The sequence below is a fragment of the Canis lupus genome, chromosome 1, assembly GCF_011100685.1.
Source record: "Canis lupus familiaris isolate Mischka breed German Shepherd chromosome 1, alternate assembly UU_Cfam_GSD_1.0, whole genome shotgun sequence".
In the NCBI taxonomy this organism is placed as follows: domain Eukaryota; kingdom Metazoa; phylum Chordata; class Mammalia; order Carnivora; family Canidae; genus Canis; species Canis lupus.
The window spans coordinates 72,719,750-72,741,352 of NC_049222.1; the positions used below are offsets into that span (position 1 = coordinate 72,719,750).

At 42.6% G+C, this 21,603-nt stretch overlaps 1 protein-coding gene across 1 annotated transcript in view; it reads left to right on the forward strand.

Annotated features, from left to right (window-relative positions):
* The first annotated feature begins 2,999 nt into the window (after positions 1–2,999).
* The window catches only part of FBP2 (fructose-bisphosphatase 2), a 32,673-nt gene continuing 14,069 nt past the window's right edge, over positions 3,000–21,603 (forward strand). Inside the window, exons 1-3 of the mRNA XM_038526902.1 lie at positions 3,000–3,299; positions 7,628–7,790; positions 10,015–10,107. Coding sequence (XP_038382830.1) covers positions 3,130–3,299; positions 7,628–7,790; positions 10,015–10,107 — 426 coding nt within the window. The 5' untranslated portion in view covers positions 3,000–3,129. The remainder of the gene's footprint in view (positions 3,300–7,627; positions 7,791–10,014; positions 10,108–21,603) is intronic.

Sequence of the window (21,603 nt, forward strand, 5' to 3'; positions counted from 1 at the left end):
AATGAAAATAAATAACAATTTACAAATAAAAACAATAACAAATAAAAAACAATTACATGCAAAATGTGAGCCCTGATTGTTTAGTGTTAGGTTATAATTTCATTTAAATTTAAATCATATTTGACTGCTAGATTTAAATCACATTTTAATATAGTCAGAGCAAACATAACATAGGAAAATTGCTATAGAAATTTCTAAATACCTTCAATTTTACTCCTAACTCTGTCATGGACTGGTACTGTGTGCAGACTGTCCATGGTCCATTTTATATTTTGTTCTACAGTAAAATGAATTTTTAAAAAATGTACAGTTATTTGAGTTTAACACACATATAGATTCGAATTGCCATCACTAAAATTAGGATATGGAACAGTTCTATTGGGTATAAAATCCCTCCCTTGTCCTAACCCTGCTCATACCCTCAGGCCCTGGTAACCTTGGAATTGTTTTTATATTATATTTATTAATTTTATCTTTTCAAAATATAAACAGAATAATACCTATATAGTCTTTGAGACTGGGATCTTTCACTTAGTTTAATGCCTTTGAGATTTGTCCCAGGGCTGTATATAACACGTTTGTTCCTTTTTATTGCTGTATACTATTCCATTTTATGGATCTACTTCAGTTGGTTTATCCATTCACTGAAGAGCAGATGGATTTGCAGTCTCTGACATTATCAATAGAGCTACTATAAATATTCACAAATGGGTATTTGTGTGAATAGCCACAATCATTTCTCTAGGGAAGATGTGAAGGCCCTCATTCCACACCACCATGTAGGAAATCCTTTGATGTCAATGTTGTATTTCAAAGGAAACCTAGGAACTAATAACCAAGACACTCTCCTGGCCCAGGACATCCAGCCACTGCTCTTCCTGTAATTATGTCAGAAAAATCATTGTTGATCTCTCGCTTGAAAAACAAAACAGGGCTGTCCCGGTGGCTCAGCGGTTTAGCGCCGCCTTCAGCCCAGGGCATGATCCTGGAGACCTGGGATCGAGTCCCACGTCGGGCTCCCTGCCTGCTTCTCCCTCTGCCTGTGTTTCTGACTCTCTCTCTCTGTGTCTCTCATGAATAAATAAATAAAATCTTAAAAAAGTATATTATAAAAAAAGAAAAACAAAACAGATTAACTTTGTTAATGGCAGTAGGACATGGCAAGATCAAAGATATCCCCTTCTATAGTTCTTACAATTCCCTGAAGCTCTCAGTAAAGAAAGAGAGCTTTCTGGTTTAGATCCTGAAGATGTCAAAATTAGAATAATCTGACAGGGCAGTTCCCCTAGTACAGCTACAGAAACTTGTTGAAGCATTGTTTCAAGAGTGAGCATTTCCAAAATAATCTAACAGTCCACACACTGCAATGCAGTATATCTCTGTACCGACATGGATGTATATTTCTAAGATATTTTGCTATGGTAGCCATGTTAGGTTGGTTGGTCCATGGAATACCAGTGCCCAACCCTTGTAGCAAGGGGTCACCACAGCTCAGAAATCTGGCCAAAGCTATGTAGGTAGAAGTCCACTGGTGTGTGTGTGTGGGGGGGGGGGGGCTGTGTTTTGGGGAAACATTTCTTTTCTAAAAAAGGGAACTGATGTGATTGGTAGATTGGAACACCTTTCTCCACTCTTTGGGTCTTCAGTGTGGGTTAGATGATCAGAATGGTAGTTGCCATTTTGTGCTCTTGAGACGTCTTACCTTGGAGGCAGAAGCCAGATGACCAAGGATAACAGAAGAAGCAGAAGCGCCCCTAGTGGAACCCTTGAATAGCTAAGTAAATGCCAGCAGCTACCTCCTAGTGAACTGAAGAGAAAATATGAGAAAAATACCCCCCCACACACATATCTAAATCATCTGAGTTTTCTCTTACTTGCAGCTAAACGCATTCTGATCGAAACAATTGTCAAAAGAAAAAAAACATTGCAGAGCAATGTGTATATTCTTCTATTTTGCAAAATGTACACGTAATTGTTATATATACATCTAAAATAGTTATATATCTGTCTAAAAATTATAACAATAGTTATATATACATCTAAACTCCATGTACACGTAATACACATACATCTAAAATAGTTATGTATTTATCTATAATAGCTAACAGACACCAAGTACATACTATGTGCCAGGTTCATCTTACTGCTTTTAATCCTGACAACCATTCTATCAGGTGGATGTTTTACTGCTGTTCCCATTTACAAGAGAAGAAATTGAGGCTTCAGGAACTTTCCCAGGACAACTAGCAGATAACTAGCTTGGGACTCAGTGCCAGGTCTGTGTAGCCCTAGAGAAAGTTCTTGATCTACCCTATGCAGGTCCCCAGCAGTGCCTATTGCCAACACAGACTCTCACCAGCTCAGCTAGTTCTAGAGAGTAGGTTGGGGGCTGGGCTGGTGGTAAGGACTCTCATGTTTCTTTATGTTCTCTAGTGTTTCCGTTCAGTAAGCAGGTGGTATTTTTGAATTCAAAGCACAAGTCTAGAGGAATTGATAAAACAACCCTGATGTGAAGCACCATGCTAGGAATGTAATTTTCTTCTTCTAGTTTTGATATCTATTATAGATACCCAGTCAGTCGTACGTGCTTTTTGGAAATAAAAAGCACCCTTTCCAAATGCTTATAAAAGACCGCAGGCTAAGAGGTCCCAGGATTGCCATTATTTTATTAGGTGACCTATACCCCAGATAAGATATCTGCCAGTGTGCCACTGGGGAATTAGGTTCTGCAGGAGATACATGTAAAGCCTTCCAAGTCCTTGCATGAGACGGTTTTGTGGATCATTGTTTTTAGTGGCTGGATTTCTTTTCTCCCACCACTTACTTAATAATTGCCTCCTAGGATCTTTAAAGAAAAAAGGTTCATCAAGAGAAAGCAGGTGCGTGTTTCTGGGCTGCCTGATTCTATTTACGGCTTGCTTGGTGCTTTGGCAGCCTTCAAAATCAGGCTCACCAGAGAGGCTTCCTTGAAGGCTTGCCCAGTTATCTGAATCACGTGGGTTGGGGCACCTTTTCCTTAAAGGTCCTGGCAGGGCTCGCAGACACCAGCTCAGACACCGAGGAGCCCCAGGCTTCAGAGATAAACAAGCCTCCCAGGGAGAAAAGAAGGATTTGAAGTTACCCGCCGCGATGTCGGACAGAAGCCCCTTCGAAACGGACATGCTCACCCTGACCCGCTACGTTATGGAGAAAGGGCGTCAGGCCAAAGGGACCGGGGAGCTCACACAACTGCTGAACTCCATGCTGACGGCCATCAAAGCCATCTCCTCGGCTGTGCGCAAGGCCGGCCTGGCCCACCTGTGAGTCTGGGGGAGCAGGGGCGGTGCCAGAGCCGCCCTGGCACGCAGGGGCTCGGGCCCAGGGAGGGTGGGCAGGCCGCGGGGGCCTGGGCCAGCTCGGTGGCAAAAGCCGTTTGCCTCTGTGCCCTGGAGGGAAGGTGCTTTCCAAGTTTCTGACTTTGATAAAGGGGCTTTTGACTTGTTCAAGAAAGGAACAAAAATCCTTGGGAGACGTGATATGGAGAAAAAAATACATGTTTTCTTTTTCCTTTTTTTTTTTTTTTAAGATGGGTTTTTTTTTTATTTTTATTTTTTAATTTTTATTTATTTATGATAGTTACAGAGAGAAAGAGAGGCAGAGACACAGCAGAGGGAGAAGCAGGCTCCATGCACCGGGAGCCCGATGTGGGATTCGATCCCGGGTCTCCAGGATCACGCCCTGGGCCAAAGGCAGGCGCCAAACTGCTGCGCCACCCAGGGATCCCTCCTTTTTTTTTTTTTTTATGTGTAACTTTTCCAGTTGCAATGTTTTATAATGATGATAAGCTTAGGGGCTCGTTGCATTAAAGACATAGATTGAATTATTGTGACTTGTCTCTCGTGGCACAAAGAAACAGCGAGGAAGACTTACTTCGCTTTATGCTCTCAGCAGATATGAGCCGTTTTATTGCCGTGAACTCTGTCGATGTGCTCAGGCTAGGAATCATTTACCAAATAACTTCCTGTCCTGGAGGTCCAGGCTTACTATGGAAGGAGTTTTTGCTTTTAAAACAAATTTTAAACTTCTTCTCGGTGACTCTTTATCTTCTTCCCTAGTTGGTGTGCAGCAAGCTGGAAGTGTTCTGTGTCTCTAGGAGGAGGGAATGCAGAGCGTTCTTCTGCTTTGTTCTCTTCCATACTCTGTCTAGGCACAGAACGAGGCCACATTCATGCTACAGCTGCTGACTGTCACAGCTGCTGACCTTAAAAAATAAGTCTGTTATTTTACCAGTAAAGATTAGTTTATTGGAGAATAATAGAGAATTGCAATATGGGACAAGCAAGCCATGCCAAAAACCATAGGCTGGTCCAACAAAGGAAAAGAAGACTATTTATGGAGAAGGAAATTGGCAGGGGTTGTTTTGAACAAAAGTGAAAAGAAAGGGTTCAGGGCCATCATGGTTTCTTATTGGCTGAGTCGCTGGGGTAGTTAGTTACTTGTAGGAGATGCAATGTAGGTCTTCCCCTGTAGACGCCTGAAATTGATGATTTCCTGAAGGATTCTTCTTTTGGGGTCTGGACTTGACAACACTTCCTGCAATGACCTCCAGTGGCACAGTGTGAGGGCTCCCCCTCCTGGCTCAATTTTAGTAAGGTTTCCCTTTTTAAATTTTCACACAGCCCAGTGTCGGGTTTAGATCTGCAATAAAAAGAAGCTTTCTCTGGGGTTCCATTTTCTTTGTAGCAATTCCAATGAAGGTCCTCTCAAAAGTTGAAGGAACTTGTTATTATCATTCCTCCAAATGAGGAAATAACAGAATCTAATGATTTAAAATATTAATTCTTAACAATTATGTTCTTTTAACAACAACACATAAATTTGATAGCATTATGGGGTGCCTGGGTGGCTCAGTCGGTTAAGTGTCTGACTCTGATCTCAGCTCAGGTCTTGATCTCAGGGTCATGAGTTCAAGCCTGGTGTTGGGCTCCACACCCAACACCAGGCTTACTTAAAATGGAGCTTACTTAAAATGGAGCATTATGAATGGCTTTCCTCACTCTCTGTTTATTGCTGTAACTGTATTATCACCCCATTCAGTGTTAATGGCCAAGCTCTATGCTTAAGGACCTCCATGATGCGAGGTGCAGCCATCTGTCTCTGCCTGCTCCTACCAGGTCATGGGCCGTGCTGAATGACACTAAAAAGTGACTTTTCCTGTCCCCGGATATGGGCCCTGCTATGCTTAGAGCCATTTTCTGGGCATCTCCAATGCTTGCTGACACTTCAGTATTATTCACCCACCTTCATGTGCTCTTCCTCTGTTCAGGATGCAGTGGCTGCAGTGATAGGGTTGTACTAATCAGCCTCAGAACTCTAACTTTGTGACTATTGAGTGTCCAGATGAAGTGGACTCAGGAATTGGATAATAGGTTGTTCATCGAAGTTGGGGCTCTTCCTCCCATGTGATTGTCTACTCTTGCCAGGACTCAGTTTCCCACTTGTAAAATGGTGGGGAAGTTAATAGCCCCCAACCTCTAGGGGTGTTGTAAGGCTTAGTGAATCCCTGAGATGTAGATTTCAACAGTGCCAGATCCATAATAATACATGTTCAGTAGATGCTCATTTTTACACTGGTTCCAAGCCCAGATCTGGGGAAATTTGCCAGCTGTCTGGTTCATGCTGCCGATTGTCCACTAGGTGACAGGTGCAGCCTGTGAATCTAGACGTCAGACTCCACCTTTCAGCTCCACCTTCAGCTCCCCCCGGGCTGAGGGAGCCCCACGGCCTCCTAATTCAGATGACACCCTTCTCCTGGTCCCTCGGTAAGAAACACCAAAATGGCACTGTGAGAAGCCTATTGTCTGGAAAGTCCTTCTTCCTAACAAAATGCTGAGATTATTTTAACAGGACCCTGGAATTGCTTCACACCAGAAGCTGGGCTCTCTGTCCTGGAGCAACTCTGCTCATGAAAATGGGACTTTCACAGACTCCCGCCCCTTTCCCATTCTGGGGGCCCTCAAGCCCCTCATTCTTTTGCTTCCTTTTTTTCTGGGAAAAAGCACAAACTCCATGGATGCAAAAGGGATCAGAAATTTTCAAGTTTTTTCTTCTTTTTTTGTCCGCTCATTGCTGTAGGAAGAAGGGACTGCTAGAATGCTTCTCCTGGAAACATCTTCATGGTTTTCTACTGTCAAAGTGGTAGGATATGCACTTAAAAATTGTCACTGAAGCTTTAATATTAGTTAAAATGGTACAAGATATTGTCCTGCGGGATATAAAGCCCTCTTACCCCCATGACCTAACTCAGGGCAGTTGTCAGACAATTAGACCTCATTATGAATGAGCTCCCATTCTTTCTGGAAGGAAGGGTTTGATGGAGGTTAAGGTTAGACAGCACCTGGAGGAAGGCCGTCAGTCAAGGAAGAGGGTGGGAATAGAGTTGTCCCCTGCTTAGGGTAGATCATTAGTCTCAATCCTGGCTGCCTGTTAGAACCACTTGAGGATTCCTTCAACAAATAAATGGCATTAAGAAAAGGAGAAGTAGGAAAATTACTTTCCTGCCATGCCTTCTTCACAATTCAGTGAACATGTATTGAGCATCTACTACGTCCTTGGGCACTATGGAAACCAGGACAGAAGGCCGCCGTTCTAGGATTCAGTGGGCAGATAATCTAGCAGGAAAGGTATTCCCATGAACAGATTGGGAACTGCTGTGGAGGAGATGACTGGGGCGTGCCTGGTGTGTGGTGAGACCAGGGAAGCTTTCAGAAGGAATCAGGAGGAAGAGTTGGAAGAAGCTGATGGTTGGCAGACAGCATTCCTGTGGGAGGAACACCACGAGTGAGGGTGAGAAGGAGAGGAGCAGTTTTCTGGGTGCTGGTGGCAACAGGACCTTTGTGGCAGTTGAAATGAAAAAGGCTTGCGTGGGGTAAGAGCCACGCCACCCTTGGAGAGAAGAGTGTGGGGGTAGGGCAGCAAGCCCAGGGGTGCCAGTAAGGCAAGTGTGGTGGGGCCTTAAGCCCATGTAGGAATGCTGGGTGAGACCAGAGTGATCTGGCTGGCATGTGAGAAGGATCCTGCCCATGATCGTGGAAGGTGGGAGATCTTTGCAGACCGGTGTTCTAAAACATAAAGCTAGCTAGAGTTTTTCTTACCTTGCTCAAATGGTGGTGAAGAATGAAATCAGTTAAATCTGTCCCCAAGTTTCCTTCCTAAGTAATGCAAACATACCACAAGGCAATTTTTCATCCTGCCCACCAGGCCTAACCACTGGAGGGTCATCAACAAATACTTGCAATTTCAGCCCCAGAAAGCCACAGGCCTTGACTCTTTGGGGTCAGGAATGCAGGCAATGTGTCTGACTTTATGAGCTAGCTCTTCCCCTCACTCCCCACTGCCAAATGCAGGTTTGTATTTTATTACGATTGAATCCTGGTTAGCATCATTGTGAGAAGAAGGGGACCTGACAATATCCCTGGGGTGTGAGGCAGCAAGGTTGAGAGTCACCGCTGGGGGACATGTTATACTTGGTCTGTACAATGTGGAGACTCCATGGCCGTGAAGGGGGTGGTGGGATGCAATGGTGGTGTCTTAGCATCTGGACTTTGCTGGAGTAGGGATTCCTTCATTCAGACCTTCCTCTTCTTAGGTATGGAATTGCGGGAACTGTGAACGTGACCGGGGATGAGGTGAAGAAACTGGACGTGTTATCCAATGCCCTGGTCATCAACATGCTGCAATCCTCCTATAGCACTTGTGTCCTGGTTTCGGAGGAGAATAAAGATGCCATCATCACACCCAAGGAGAAGAGGGTGAGTGTGGGGCCCACACGCAGATCCCCCTTCACCAGTAGGTGGTACGACTGAGTTGGGAAGACGTTTTGGTTTTCTTGCTTTTCTGTAGTTTCTGAGATTTTCTTCTATTCCTTAACTTTTGTTTTCTTTTGGAAAAAAAAATGGGTTGCATACTTCTTTAGTTAAAAGTCTTAGGCTGTCTAGTGAAAAAAAAGTTCCATAATGAGGTGATTCATTTAGGAAATAAATCAAAGTAATTTACTGAAAATGCCTCAGCAGGTGGAGTTCATGGGTTTTCGCTTCATGTGCTCGGAACAAGTGCTGCTTTTTTTTTTTTTTTTTTTTTTTTTTTTTTGTGGCTTCAAAATCATCAAGTCCAATAAAAAGTGGAGTTCCTGGGGAGAGCAGGAACTGCTCCACTCCACTTCTATTCCCCATCTCACACTTCTCAAGGGGGCTCCGGTTTCAGCAGAGATTTCTTCATGCCTGACAAGCTGTTAAATTCATGTAGGAAAGAAATCATAAAGATTGTGTCCTCTTGCCTTCATACATTGGCAAACTTGCTCAGTGCAGGGCATGACCAGGGAGGGTCTGTAGTCATTCTGGTTTCATAAACAATTCATTAAAGACAGATTTTCTGGTGGCCAAAAATTCAATCCATGTTCAGCTGTGATACAAAAGAAATACTGAGACTGGTCCTTGTTTTATACATTGGGTATTGAAGACCATTTCTTCATAATTAGCTGAGTGTATGGAAGAGGTAAAGCCAAATTTATTAAACACCTGTTGTAAACCACTGACTGTGCAAAGTACTTTACTCTCATCTCATACAATTTGAACTAGAGTACACTGATTATTTTCAACATTTAGTTCCCACCGACATGCCCCTGATCGTCTCTCCGATCTAATCTATCACTTTCTTCCCCAGTTGGCCTATCTACATAGGTCTTAGTGCTAGTTCTTCTTTTTTTTAATTTTTATTTATTTATGATAGCCACAGAAAGAGAGAGAGAGAGAGAGAGAGAGGCAGAGACATAGGCAGAGGGAGAAGTAGGCTCCATGCACCGGGAGCCCGATGTGGGATTTGATCCCGGGTCTCCAAGATCGTGCCCTGGGCCAAAGGTAGGCGCCAAACCACTGCGCCACCCAGGGATCCCCTTAGTGCTAGTTCTTGAACATTTTCCAGCATATGCTAGATATTCAACAGATATCCATTGAGTGAATGCATGCATGAATGAATGGGCTCAGTTGAATTATCTACAGGGAGAATGGGGAATTTCCAAATTTATGGATTATCCCACTTTTTAGCCTACCTTCACCCCCATTGAGGAAGGAATAAAAAAGAAAGAAATGTCAGCTTAAGCTAGGGCATTACTCACCAAAAGTCAGGGAAAAGTAATTTCAGTGGTTAGGAGAAATGATTCCCATCTAACCTGATATTATATTACCTGTGTTTAATTAGCCAGGAGACTCTGACCCCATCACTAAAGTGCTCCTGGAACCCCACATAGGAAGCCTGTAAAAAGTATCTGGTGTTTTCCATGGAATGTCAGCTGGAACAGTCTGGTGCAGCAGTGTGTGTGGGCTAGAACGATCCCACTCACTCTGTCTTCTGGTCTTTGCATAGGGCAGGTGGGTTGGATGCAGCAAAGCCTAGGACTTTTTTATTCCCCTGACTACTTATGCTTACTAGCTCTCTTAATAAGACAGATCCAGAGGCCCTGGGGCATTGTTCTGAGATTTTCCAGTCTTTTGGCAAAAACATTCCAAAATGAGGAAAGGCTATCTTCAGAGTGGTTCAGAAAGAATCATGAATAAATCCGTAACTGACCTTCCCGTGGGTATGGGTAGAGCTAGCCCAGGTTTATCTTCAGCTTCTCCACCTCTTCTGGGCTAGGTGCCACTTTCAGACCTGGTTTCTTCTCACACCTCCAGCAGCTCTGAGCTCCCAGTGGACCCACACAAGAGGGGAGGGTGGTGCCAGAGGAGGCCTGGAGGTGGATGGGACCTCAATCGCCCCATGTGGGCATCAACTCATCAGTCTATGGGCAGGTTGGCCTGAGCTCATGATTCATAGATGCTGATACACTTTGCCATCCTCAGGTAATTATATTTTTTGATAAGGATATCCTTTTGCTCTAAATCACTTTTTGATATAGTGTTACCTGCTGTGTACAGACATTTACAGAGTGTGTTGTTTGGAAGGGAACCAATCAGGTGGCTCTTCCCTCTGTGCATTTAGGGGAAGTATGTGGTCTGCTTTGACCCATTGGATGGATCTTCAAACATTGACTGCTTGGCCTCCATTGGAACCATCTTTGCCATCTATAGAAAGGTGAGTAGATAGTCTGATCTTTAATGCCCCTTCCCTCTGGTAGTTTCTGGAAGGTTCCTGGGCTGGGAGTCACAAGGTTGGAGTTTTAGCCTTTGTCCTCCCACTAAACAGACACACCACTGTAGGCAAACCATAACTTGCTCTGCCTTGGGATCCTTACTGGAAGAACTGACCTGGTACTTTTCCAACTGCCTTCTTTACCACACTGGTGGGAAGATAAGGTAAGATGACAGATGGGGCCTGGGTTTGGAGATGGGGATGTGACACAGATATCAGACATAGTATTAGGTTCCTGGTGGTATTTGAAGACTTACTCTGTTTCTTCATTATGTTTCTCAAATCTTACTTAGCCATGCACTTAGAGGCTTAAAGCAATGACCATTTATTATCTACCATTTTGTAGGTCAGAAGTCTGACAAGCATGGCTGGGTTCCCTGCTCAGGGTCTCATAAGGCCAAAATCTGGGTTTCGGCCAGCCTGGCCTCCTCCTAAGAGGCTGGGGGTGGGGGAATTAGCTCCGATGCTCATTTAGGTTATTGGCAGAGTTCAGTTCCATTCCTGTTATAGGTTGGAAGTCCTTGGCTTTTTGGGCTGATTGATGCTGTGGCCGTTCTCAGCTTCTAGAGGCTTCCTACATTCTGTGGCTTATGAGTCCTATGTCCTCCAAGGGGGCAAAGGCAGGCCAAGTCTTTGTCAGACTTCTAATCTCTCTGATATCCCCACATTGCCTCATCTCCCCTGCTCTCAACCACAGAAAGTTCTCTGCTTTTGAGGACTCATTTGATTCGATTGGGCCCATCTGCACAATCCATGATGATCTCTCTATTTTAAATTGGTTACCCTAATTACATTTGCAAAGTCCCTTGTGCCACATAATGCAACACGGTCACCTGTTCTAGAGATTAGGATCTCTTTGAGGAGTTTCACCTACCCCACATACCTAACAACAGCAAATATCTTATGGGTTGGTTTGTGACCATCCAGTATCACCAGAGGCTTAATGTCAAACCACATTATACACACTAGATCTCAATTTGAGGATCAGTCCTCACTCCAATCAAAATGGCTGGGCCTCTGGCCTGGGGCTTTCAGGCGGAAGGAAGACCTAGGGTGCTGGATGGTCTTAAGGCTTGTTCAGTTGGGTAATCTGCCCTCCAGTCTGGTGTTAGAGGCCCATACTCATGTCTCTGGCTTGATAGTACACATTCTTTCCACTAAACTGCTTGTGATCAAACAAATTGTAAGCATCACTGATTTTCTACACTACGATTTGGCACTAATTCTATAATGTGCATGTAATTAATTTTCTCTGAGTGTTTTTCATAGTACTCTTAGATGATAAACAAGGAGGAGAATTGGGTCTGTCCCATGTCACCTAATGGGTTGTCTGTAGATGTTGCTATTGCAAGATATTTTTGCCTGGCTGATGGTTGTCCAAAGAAACAGGCCAGAATTTGATTTTTGGAGGCAAAAGCTTAGCAGAAAAGTAACTGTAGCAGGATATGTGAGTTAGTCTAAGCTTTTTTTCTGAGGAGAAAATCAAGAAGCAGGCCTGGGCTCTGCTACTTCTGTTTTGGAGAACCAGATGAGGCCAAGCCAGCCTAGACTGGGAGGAATCTCTGAGAATTTTGCTTTCCCAGTTGATGCTTCTCTCTCTCTCTTTTTTTTTCTCTTGCAAAGAGAGAAAAGGAAACTTCTGCTGAAGGAGTGGGAGAGAATGACCCAAGACACTTTCTCTACTATTTGAGAAAGTGAAAGACTAAGATGAAGTTTTGAAATTAGGCAAAAATGAGCTAGGTGAATAAAGGAGCTTTGCTTCTCCCTTTGAGGTACAGCTTAGAGATTAAAAATAAAGAGATGGATGGTGTGATCTTTTGGAGTTTCTGGAAAAAGACCCAGTTGTACCTTTCAGGTGGTTTTAAACATTGGCTTTTTCATTATGGCTAATACTATGGACTGCTGAGCATGAGCCTGGCACTGTTGTGCCCATCTGTAAGCATAGTGCTCCTGGGTCAGTCCTTGCCTCAGCCTGTGAGGCAGGTGTTCATACTGCTATCACTTTTTTACTGGTGAACAAATGGAAGCACAGAGAAGTTAAGTAACTTGACTAAAATCACCAGTTAGTACATGGCAGGTCAGGGGTTCAAACGGGCTCTCCAACTCCACCATCCACAGCTCTTAATAGCTTCTCACTCCCCTCCAGTTCTGTTGAGATATAGTTGATATATAACATTGTATTAAAATAGGTGAACAATATAATTATTAGATTTGATAGTATACACACACATACACACATATGGTATATATACATCTATACCATAGTATACATATGGTATACATACATATATATTTATACATTTATACATACATATATATATGTGTGTGTGTATATATATTTGGTAAGATGATCACCACAATAAGTTTGGTTAACAAATTACCTCACATACTTAAAAAAATAAATATTTTTTTTTCTGGTCATGAGAACTTTTATGATCTGCTCTCATAGCAACTTTCAAATGTATAATCAGTATTGTTAACTGTAGTCACCATGCTGAGTCACATTACATCCTTAGGATTTATTCATCTAATAACTGGAAGTTTGTACCTTTTGGCCACCTTCACCCATTTGCCTCTCACCCTTCCACCCTTGCCTGTGGCAACTACCAATATGTTCCTAGAAAAAAAAACATAGGATACCTACCTTCATGCCTATGGGGAAGGTAAGTGCTTCTTCAACAAGAGATAGAAAGCAATAACCACGAAAGAAAAGGCTAATGAACTGTAGTTCATTAAAATTAAGAGCTTTTGTTCATCAGAAGACAAAATTAACAGAGTAAAAAGGTTACTACAGATTGGCAGGAAAAGATTTTCAGTATTTCCAACAAGGAACTCCTATGCAGGATAAATAAAGAACTTCTACAATTGAAAAAAACCCCACTGACCTAATCAAAGGGATGAGCAGACTTGAACAGACTAAAGAGATTTTTTCCCTACAATTGGCTAATAAGCACAAGAGAGATGCTCAACATCATTGGTCATTAGGGAAATGGACATTAAAACAATGAGACATCATTCATCCCCACAAGAATGGCTAAAATGAAGAGTGCATACCAAGTGTTGATGAAAACACTGGAATTGTTGTACATTTTTGTACATTGTAGGAATAAAAAATAACACAAACACTTTGGAAAGTTGGGATGGCACCTACTGATGGTAAACATTAGGGTCCAGCAAGTCCACTCCTGGTACACACCGAAGGTAATTGAGTGTTCATGTCTGCCCAAAGACATGTGACAAATGATTCATAATAATGAATAATGATTCATAATATCTCCCCTGACGGGAAAACAAAGCCCAAGTGTGTATCAATATTAGAATGGATAATTGTGGCACATTCATACAACAGAAAGCTACATAGAATGGAAAAGAACAAAAGACTGTGGTGTACAAAAACACAGATAAAATTGCAAAGACATATTGTTGTGAAACATAAGCCAGATACGAAAGGACACATGCTTTGTGATTTCATTTATATGAAGTTCCAAAATGGGCAAAGGTGATTATCTTTTTGTTGTCAACATGAGAAAGGGCAGTGTAGAAGTTACATTTGGGGGAGGTGATAATGATTGAGGAGGGCACAAGAGTCTGCTAGCTTGTTGGAAATGTTCTATAAATTTATCTTGGTAGTTACATGAGTATATACTACACATATATGAAAACTCAGTGAGCTGTACAGTTCAGATTTGTGTTCTTTGCTATGTGTAAGATACCTCAATTAAAAAAAAGAAAAGATCTACTTTTCCACACAGTGAGCCTTTGCAATTGCCATTAACTTTACTGGTAAGCGACCATGGGATGCATCCCTTCCTTACATGTGACAGATTTAGATATTTTATTGGGGTATGAAGAAATAAAAAGGCCAGAGAAAGAGAACATCAGATCATTTGCAAACTACTCTGAGATTTTCTGAGAAGAGTGTCATAGCAATAGACATGACTAATATGAAGTAGATTTTTGAAATCTCAAAACCAGAAAAAATGAGCCTTTCTTTTTTCCATGCACTGAAAAAAATTACAGATGGGCTAATGAATTTTGTGGAGAGATGGAGGATGAAACTAGAAACAAAACATAGGAGACTATTAGTCTGGCCTTGTCTTGATGTAGGAGAAATTATATCTAACTGTAAAGACAAGAGAAGAAAATAATATGGGCTGTAATGAATAATTTTAATTACCAAAAAATTGCACTGTGAAAGAAAAGGACACTGTAAATACAATTAAAAAGCAGATGGCACTTGGGGAAAATAAGTTAACACATATAAGGTGTTACTGTCTCTCAATGTAAAAGGGTATTAATATAAACAACAAGTGGGACGCTTGGGTGGCTCAGTGGTTGAGTGTCTGCCTTTGGCTTAGGGTGTGATCCTTGGGTCCTGGGATGGAGTCCCACATTGGGCTCCCTGCATGGAGCCTGCTTCTCTCTCTGCCTGTGTCTCTGCCTCTCTCTCTGTGTCTCTCATGAATAAATAAATAAAATCTTTTAAAAAAATAAAATAAACAACAAGAAGACAAATATCCTAAGAGAAAAATACACAAAGACTTGAAATGGGCAACTTACAAAATAAGAAATAAAAATGGACAAGAAGCTTATGAAGTTTACATTTTTAACTATAAAAAATGGAAATTAAAACAAAAGAAATATAATTTTTTTCAGCCATCAAATAGGCTAAGATGAAAATAATAGTGCTCTCTTATGTTCATCAGATTGAATTAAAGCAAATGCTTTGGGGTGCCTGGGTGGCCAGTTGGTTAAGTGTCTGATTCTTGATTTTGACTCAGGCCATGACTACTGAGCATGGAGCCTGCTAAAAGGTCTTTCTCTTCTTCTCCCTCTGCCCGCTCCCCACACCCCACCCCACTCTAACTCATGTACATACTCTCTCTCTCAGAAAAAAAAAAAAGCAAATGCTTTTTATCACTGATGGTAATGTTATAAGTTAATACAATTTTTCTGAGGGACAACTTTTCAATGTGTATCAATAGTCTTCTACCCAATAATTTCATTATTTGGAATTTTTCTTTGGAGAGTAATCAGAGAAACACATATTTGTACATTAGACTGTTCATCTCAAAGTTATTTTGGTATTTTTAAAAAATTAGGAGGCATCAGAAGAAAAATAAGGGAATTCTATAAATACCTCTACACACATAAGTCTGACAACTTAGATGAGATGGAGCAATTCTCCAAAAAGTGCACTCTGTTAAGAGGATGAACACACAAGCTACAGAATGAGAGAATATTTTTGCAAACCAATCTGACAAAGGACTCCTATCTAAAACATATAAGAGCTCTCAAAACTCAATAGTAAAAAAACTCTGAATGATCCAAGCAGAACGTGGGACATGAAGAGACATGTCACCACACAGGTGAAATTGTTTGTTGGCAAATAAGCACATAAAAAGATGTTCAACATCACTAGCCATTAGGGAAATGGAAAGCGAGACCATGATGAGACATCACTGTACACATACTAGAACCCCTCAAATACAAAATAGTGACAACATCAAATGCTGGCAAGGATGCAGAGAAATGACGTCCCTTATGTGTGGCTAGTGGAAATGTAAAGTGACACAGCCACTTGGGAAGAATTTGGCAATTTCTTCATTTACCCCAGAAGAATGAAGACTTGTGTCCACACAAAAACCTGCCCATGATTTTTGTGACAGCTTTATTTGTAATAACCCACAACTGGAAATAACCCAAATGTCCTACAACAGGTGAATGGTTGAACAGTGATATATGCATACCATGGAGAATCACTCAGCAATAAAATGTAATAAACTATCGATACAATAACAATGTCAATAGATCTCAATGGTGTCAGGCTGAGTGAAAAAAGACAATTTCAAATGTTCACAAGCAGTATGATCCCATTTATGCAACAGTCTCTAAAAACATACGTATACAGGGGTGACTGGGTGGCTCAGTTGGTTGAGCATCTAGCTCTTGGTTTGGGCTCAGCTAGCAAGTGATTTCATGGGTTGTGGGATTGAGCCCCATATCTGGCTTTGTGCTCAGTGGGAAGTCTGCTTAAAAGGTTCTCTCCCTCTGCTCCTATCCCAACCCCTGCACCCATGCATACTCTTTCTCTCAAATAAATAAGCAAACCTCAAAAAAAAAAAAAAAAAGACAGACTTGTACAGCTGGAGAAAGATCAGTGGTTACCAGAGGTTGGGGATGGTGGAGTGGGAAGGAAGATGGGTATGACATAAAGAAGTAGCATGAGAGAGATTTCTCTGCTTGATGGGGTAGTTAGGTATCTTTATGTGGTGTCTACATATGTGATAAAATTACACAAAATGACACATAGACTTTTTTTTTTAATTTTTATTTATTTATTTATTTATTTATTTATTTATTTATTTATTTATTTATTTATTTATGATAGTCACAGAGAGAGAGAGGCAGAGACATAGGCAAAGGGAGAAGCAGGCTCCATTCACCGGGAGCCCGATGTGGGATTTGATCCCGGGTCTCCAGGATCGCGCCCTGGGCCAAAGGCAGGCGCCAAACCGCTGTGCCACCCAGGGATCCCGACACATAGACTTAATACCAATGTCAGTTTCCTGGTTTTGATATTGTACTACAGTAAAATATATGCAATGTAACCTTGAGGGAAATTGGGTGAAAGATACATGGTATCTCTGTACTATTTATGCAACTTCCTGTGAATCTATCATTTTAAAACAAAAAGTTAAATTTCAGGAAAAATCTAAATTTTATTTATTTATTTTTTTAAAGATTTTATTTATTCATGAGAGACACACACAGACACACAGAGGCAGAGACACAGGCAGAGGGAGAGGCAGGCTCCATGCAGGGAGCCCAATGTGGGACTCGACCCCGAGACTCCAGGATCACGCCCTGAGCTGGAAGGCAGATGCTTAACTGCTGAGCCACCCAGGTGTCCCAAATCTAAATTTTAAACAAGAGGTTGATTAAATTTGGGAATGCCTATGCAATAGCCTGCCCAGGCTGCTCCTGAAAAAGTATGTGTGCATGTACATATATGCATGTGTATAAATTTGCATGTGTATTTGCACGTCTATCAATTGAATGAAATAAACATGGGCCAGATTGCACCCAATGGTAGGAAAATAGGCATGAACAAGACAGTTGGCACCTGCCACCATGCAGCTTACAATGTGTTTAGGAAGGCAGATGTTAAACACAATGATGACGGTGTGTTGGCAGCTTCCGAGGAGAAGTACCGAGTATCTGGAAGACCAACTGTGAGGTTAGGGAAGGCCTCCATGGGGAAGCTGATGTTTCACCTGGGACTTGAAGGTTAACTATGAGTTCCTTAGGCAGAGGGTGTGAGGAGAAAGGAGCTGGCCATTCTGGCTAGAAAGAAGGTCATAGACAGAGTCTTGGAGCTCAGATGTAGGGAGGAATGCTCAAGAAGAGAAAAGGAGCTCAGTGTTGCTGGGTTGCGGGTAGAGGATGGTATTAGATGAGGGTGGTCAACCAGAAGAGGACAGATCATGGAAGGCCTGTACAATGAATTAAGAATATCAGATGTTGAGGCAGTGGGAAGTCAATAAAGTGTTTTAAACAGAGAAGTGACATGAATCTGAATGGGGTAAGGGTGGAGTTGAGGGAACAGGCAGGAAGTGAAGGTCACCTGAGGCCAAGTGGTGGTGGTGGTGAGGATGGAGAGGGGGCCACAGAGCTGTGAAGAGTGGATGCCAGGAGTGACTGGGCTTAGTGACTGAGAGGAGGAGGGCATGGATGAGGGCAAGGAGGGTGGTCAGGGAAAGGGAGGGGTAGGTGACCCTCAGGTTTCTACTGGCAAGTGACAGTGCCATTTGCTGAAACAGGAAGCAATGGGAGCAGAGCAGGGATTTTGGGGAGTGAGATGGGGCAGACAAATTCTGTCTTGAGTTTGGTGTATCTGTGGGATACCTGACTAGGGATGTCTGGTGGGCAGGTGACTTTGAGGCTGGGCTCCCCGGGGAGATGAACATGGAGTTCTGGGAGTCATTGGCAGGTCTTAGGGCTTTGAACTCTGGTTGTGGGTGAGATTGCTGAGAAGTGTATAGACTACAAAGAGAGCTTTATTAGGGCTCTAGTATAAATCCCAAGAATGGATTAGGAAACTAAGGCAGGAATATGACCAGCCTCAGGGAAGGCTGGGACCAGAAAAGAGTCTCTTCTCTTGCCTTCCTGCCACGTGGACACTTCCTCTCTCTGTGGACCAAGTTTTCTCTGGCTCTCTGGCCTATGGCAGAAGAAAGGTGCCATCCCACAGCTCCCAAGTTGTCATAGACCAGAGTGTTCTAGCCCCAAATCTGGATTTCTGGAGTAGACTCTGATTGGGCCAGTTTGGGTCAGGCATCTATCCAAGCCCTCATTAAATTTATTTGTCTCACAGCAACTGAAGTATACACTTTGGATAGGTGGCAGTTAAGAGAGTCCATTTTGTACTGGTTAGATATTCCAAGGGTGGAGAGGACCCAGGAGGGGCACCTACATTTAAGGGGTCAGAAGAATAAGGTGGCAAAAGCAAGTAAGAAAGAACGGCTAGAGAGTTAGAAAGAAGGCTATGAAAGGTTCCTGGACCCAATTCCAATGTGGGGGCGGGGTCTCCACACAGCACCAGCAATTCTTAGATACTGGCAGGTGTCCAAGAATTCAAGTTATTTCTAACACTATCTACCTGGAGATAGCAACCATTTTCCCTGAATCTCTGGGTGTTTACCAATCCAGAAGCTCCTCAGACTCTAAAGGTTTTATGGAGGCTTCATTACATAGGCTTGATTGATTAAATCATTGGCCATTGGCAGTAGATTCAATCTCCATCCCTTCCATTGCTCCAGGAGGTCAGGGGGCGGGGCTGAAAGTTTCAATCTTCTAATCACAGAGGTTTGTTCTCCAGACAACAAGGCACCCTCCTTAGATGTGTCCAAAAGTCATTCATCAGCATGACAAAGACACTTTATCACTCTCAACACTAAAGGAAGTCTGAGGGTTTTTGGAAGCGTGAGCCAGGAACTGTGGGTGAAAAGTAAATATATATGAGAAATGCATTTTGGTCATCTGAATGCACAAATAAATATTTCTAATCATAATATTGCAGGCTAGAAAAGAAGGAGGTAGACAGATGCTCAGGAGAGATCCATATCAAGATGAGACAGTAGCCAAGGGACCCAGCATTGCCCAGAGGTAGGGTAAGGAGGACTGGACAATGTGCTCTTGAGATAGTAGATGGGATCATATTTAGTAGCCTGCAGTGGGGACAGGAGAAGAAAGATAGCTAGTGTAAATACGTATTCTAGACTCCAGGATATATGAAGATGAGAATTGGCAATGGCTAGAGGGAGGTCTTGTGATCCAGAAAGCATTTTTTCTTATTTCTTTAAGCCAGAGAGTTCAACCTGTTATTAATAGCTAGTGAAGCCAGTGGGGAAGGAGTTGGTCTTTTCAAGCCACAACAGAGCCCAAAGGGCCATGAAGAGGGTGCTAGGCTGCATGGGGGCTGGAGGATCACAGCTCACAGGAAAGATAGCCTCTGGTCAGGGAGAAATCAGCAGGACAGAGCTCTGGTTTTATACATAGAAAATGTGGTCCTTCTGGGGCCAAATGAAGGTGTTTCCAAAGCTTCAATGGTGAAGACTAAAGATTTTAATAAAGAGCCTTTTCCTGAAGATTCTTAAGAACACATACTTTAGAGCAATGGTTCCCAAACCAGCATGCCTCAGAATCACCTAGAGGTCTGATTCTGAGGCCCAGAGATTCTGATATTGTAGGTCTGGCCAGATTGGGGTGGAAGGCAAGTATTTGTACGCCTAACAAGATCCCAGGGGGTGCTTATGATGCTGGTCCACTTTGAGAATCTGTTTTGGGGCCTGGTTCCCAGAATCTGTATGTGGTCTGAAAATCTGAAAATAAGGCCAATTTACTGAACATATGAGCAAGTCAGATGGAAATGTAATTAGATGCAAGAAAAAAAGTTATTTGAAAGACTGTAAGGTGAGAAGATAAGGAAAAATCATTAAAATAAATTTACCATTTTTTTTTTTTTTTTGAGAGAGAGAGACCCTGCATGTGAGCAGGGGAGAGGCAGAGGGAGAGAGGGGGAGAATCTTAAGCAGACTCTGTGCTCAGTGCAGAGCCTGACCTGGGGCTTGATCTTACAACCCTGAGATCATGACCTGAGCAGAAATCAAGAATTGGACGCTTAATTGACTGAGCCACCCAGGTGCTCCAGGAATTTACCATCTTTAAAGATCGGTAAAATTTGATTTACAGTGAAGTCGTTAGGATATTACTAGCAAAGGGCCACTTGGCCCCATATTCTGTGACAGTATTGAGAAGGATGCTGGCTTAGGATTGGGAGATGTGGGTCCATCCTAGCTTTATCACTCACTGGTTTCAAAATGTGTGAGTACCTCTCCTGACCTCCATCCCTTCACTTTTAATGCGGGTTAGGGAGACTCTCCATTGTTTTACAAAAAGCATGATGATGTGAAAGTACTTTGAAACATATAAAGCCCCATATAAATAAAAATTACTATTTTACCCTGAAGAAGTTATTCTTCAGGGGAGTTAATTAGCATAATTGACATTTTTAATGTGTCTGATATACAGCTCAATATTGTTGTTCTGATTCCTATTTACATAAGCACCAATATGTCTTCATAATTTTTTAAAAAGATTTTATTTATTTATTCATGAGAGAGAGAGAGAGAGAGAGAGAGGCAGAGACACAGGCAGAGGGAGAAGCAGGCTCCATGCAGGGAGCCTGATCTGGGACTTGATCCTGGGACTCCAGGATCACACCCTGGGCCGAAGGCAGGCACTAAACTGCTGAGCCATCCAGGGATCCCCCTGTCTTCATAATTTTAAAGGTATTTTGTTCACCTCCACCACTTTGCAATTCTCTGGAGTTTTCTGCTCAACAGGAAATCACTATGTAGTATTTCTGGACTGGCCTTTTAGACAAAATCCACTGGTATCTAGAGAGAACAGGGCATTTAATTAAACAGCTGAGGTAGCTGTACTAGAAAACAGAGAGTGGGAAATCGAATAGCTCAGAAGCAGTGAGGCCAACAGTTTGTATTTAACCCTTGAGGACCAAGCACCACGTTCCTTGGGTATAAATAACAGACTATGGGAAAGTGAGTTTGGAGCCTCACCTTGTCACATTTGTCATAGCTATTCGCCATGGTCTGTGGAACTGAATCCATCTAGGTCTTCTGATTTGAAGAGTTGATTGAAGAGTGCCCATTTGCCTCTCCTTCAAAACTCCTTTCACATCTGCCATCCACAGTGATGTTAGGGTGGAGGTGGGGGGCAGGCAAGGGCAAGGCCTTCCAGGTACAGCATATGGAACAGGGAAGAGCCCTGAGCCAGGCTGCCTGGGCTTGACTCCAGCTCTGAGGCTTTCTAGTATCAGGTGAGTTATCCAAACATTCAGGCTCTGAGAGTTGCATC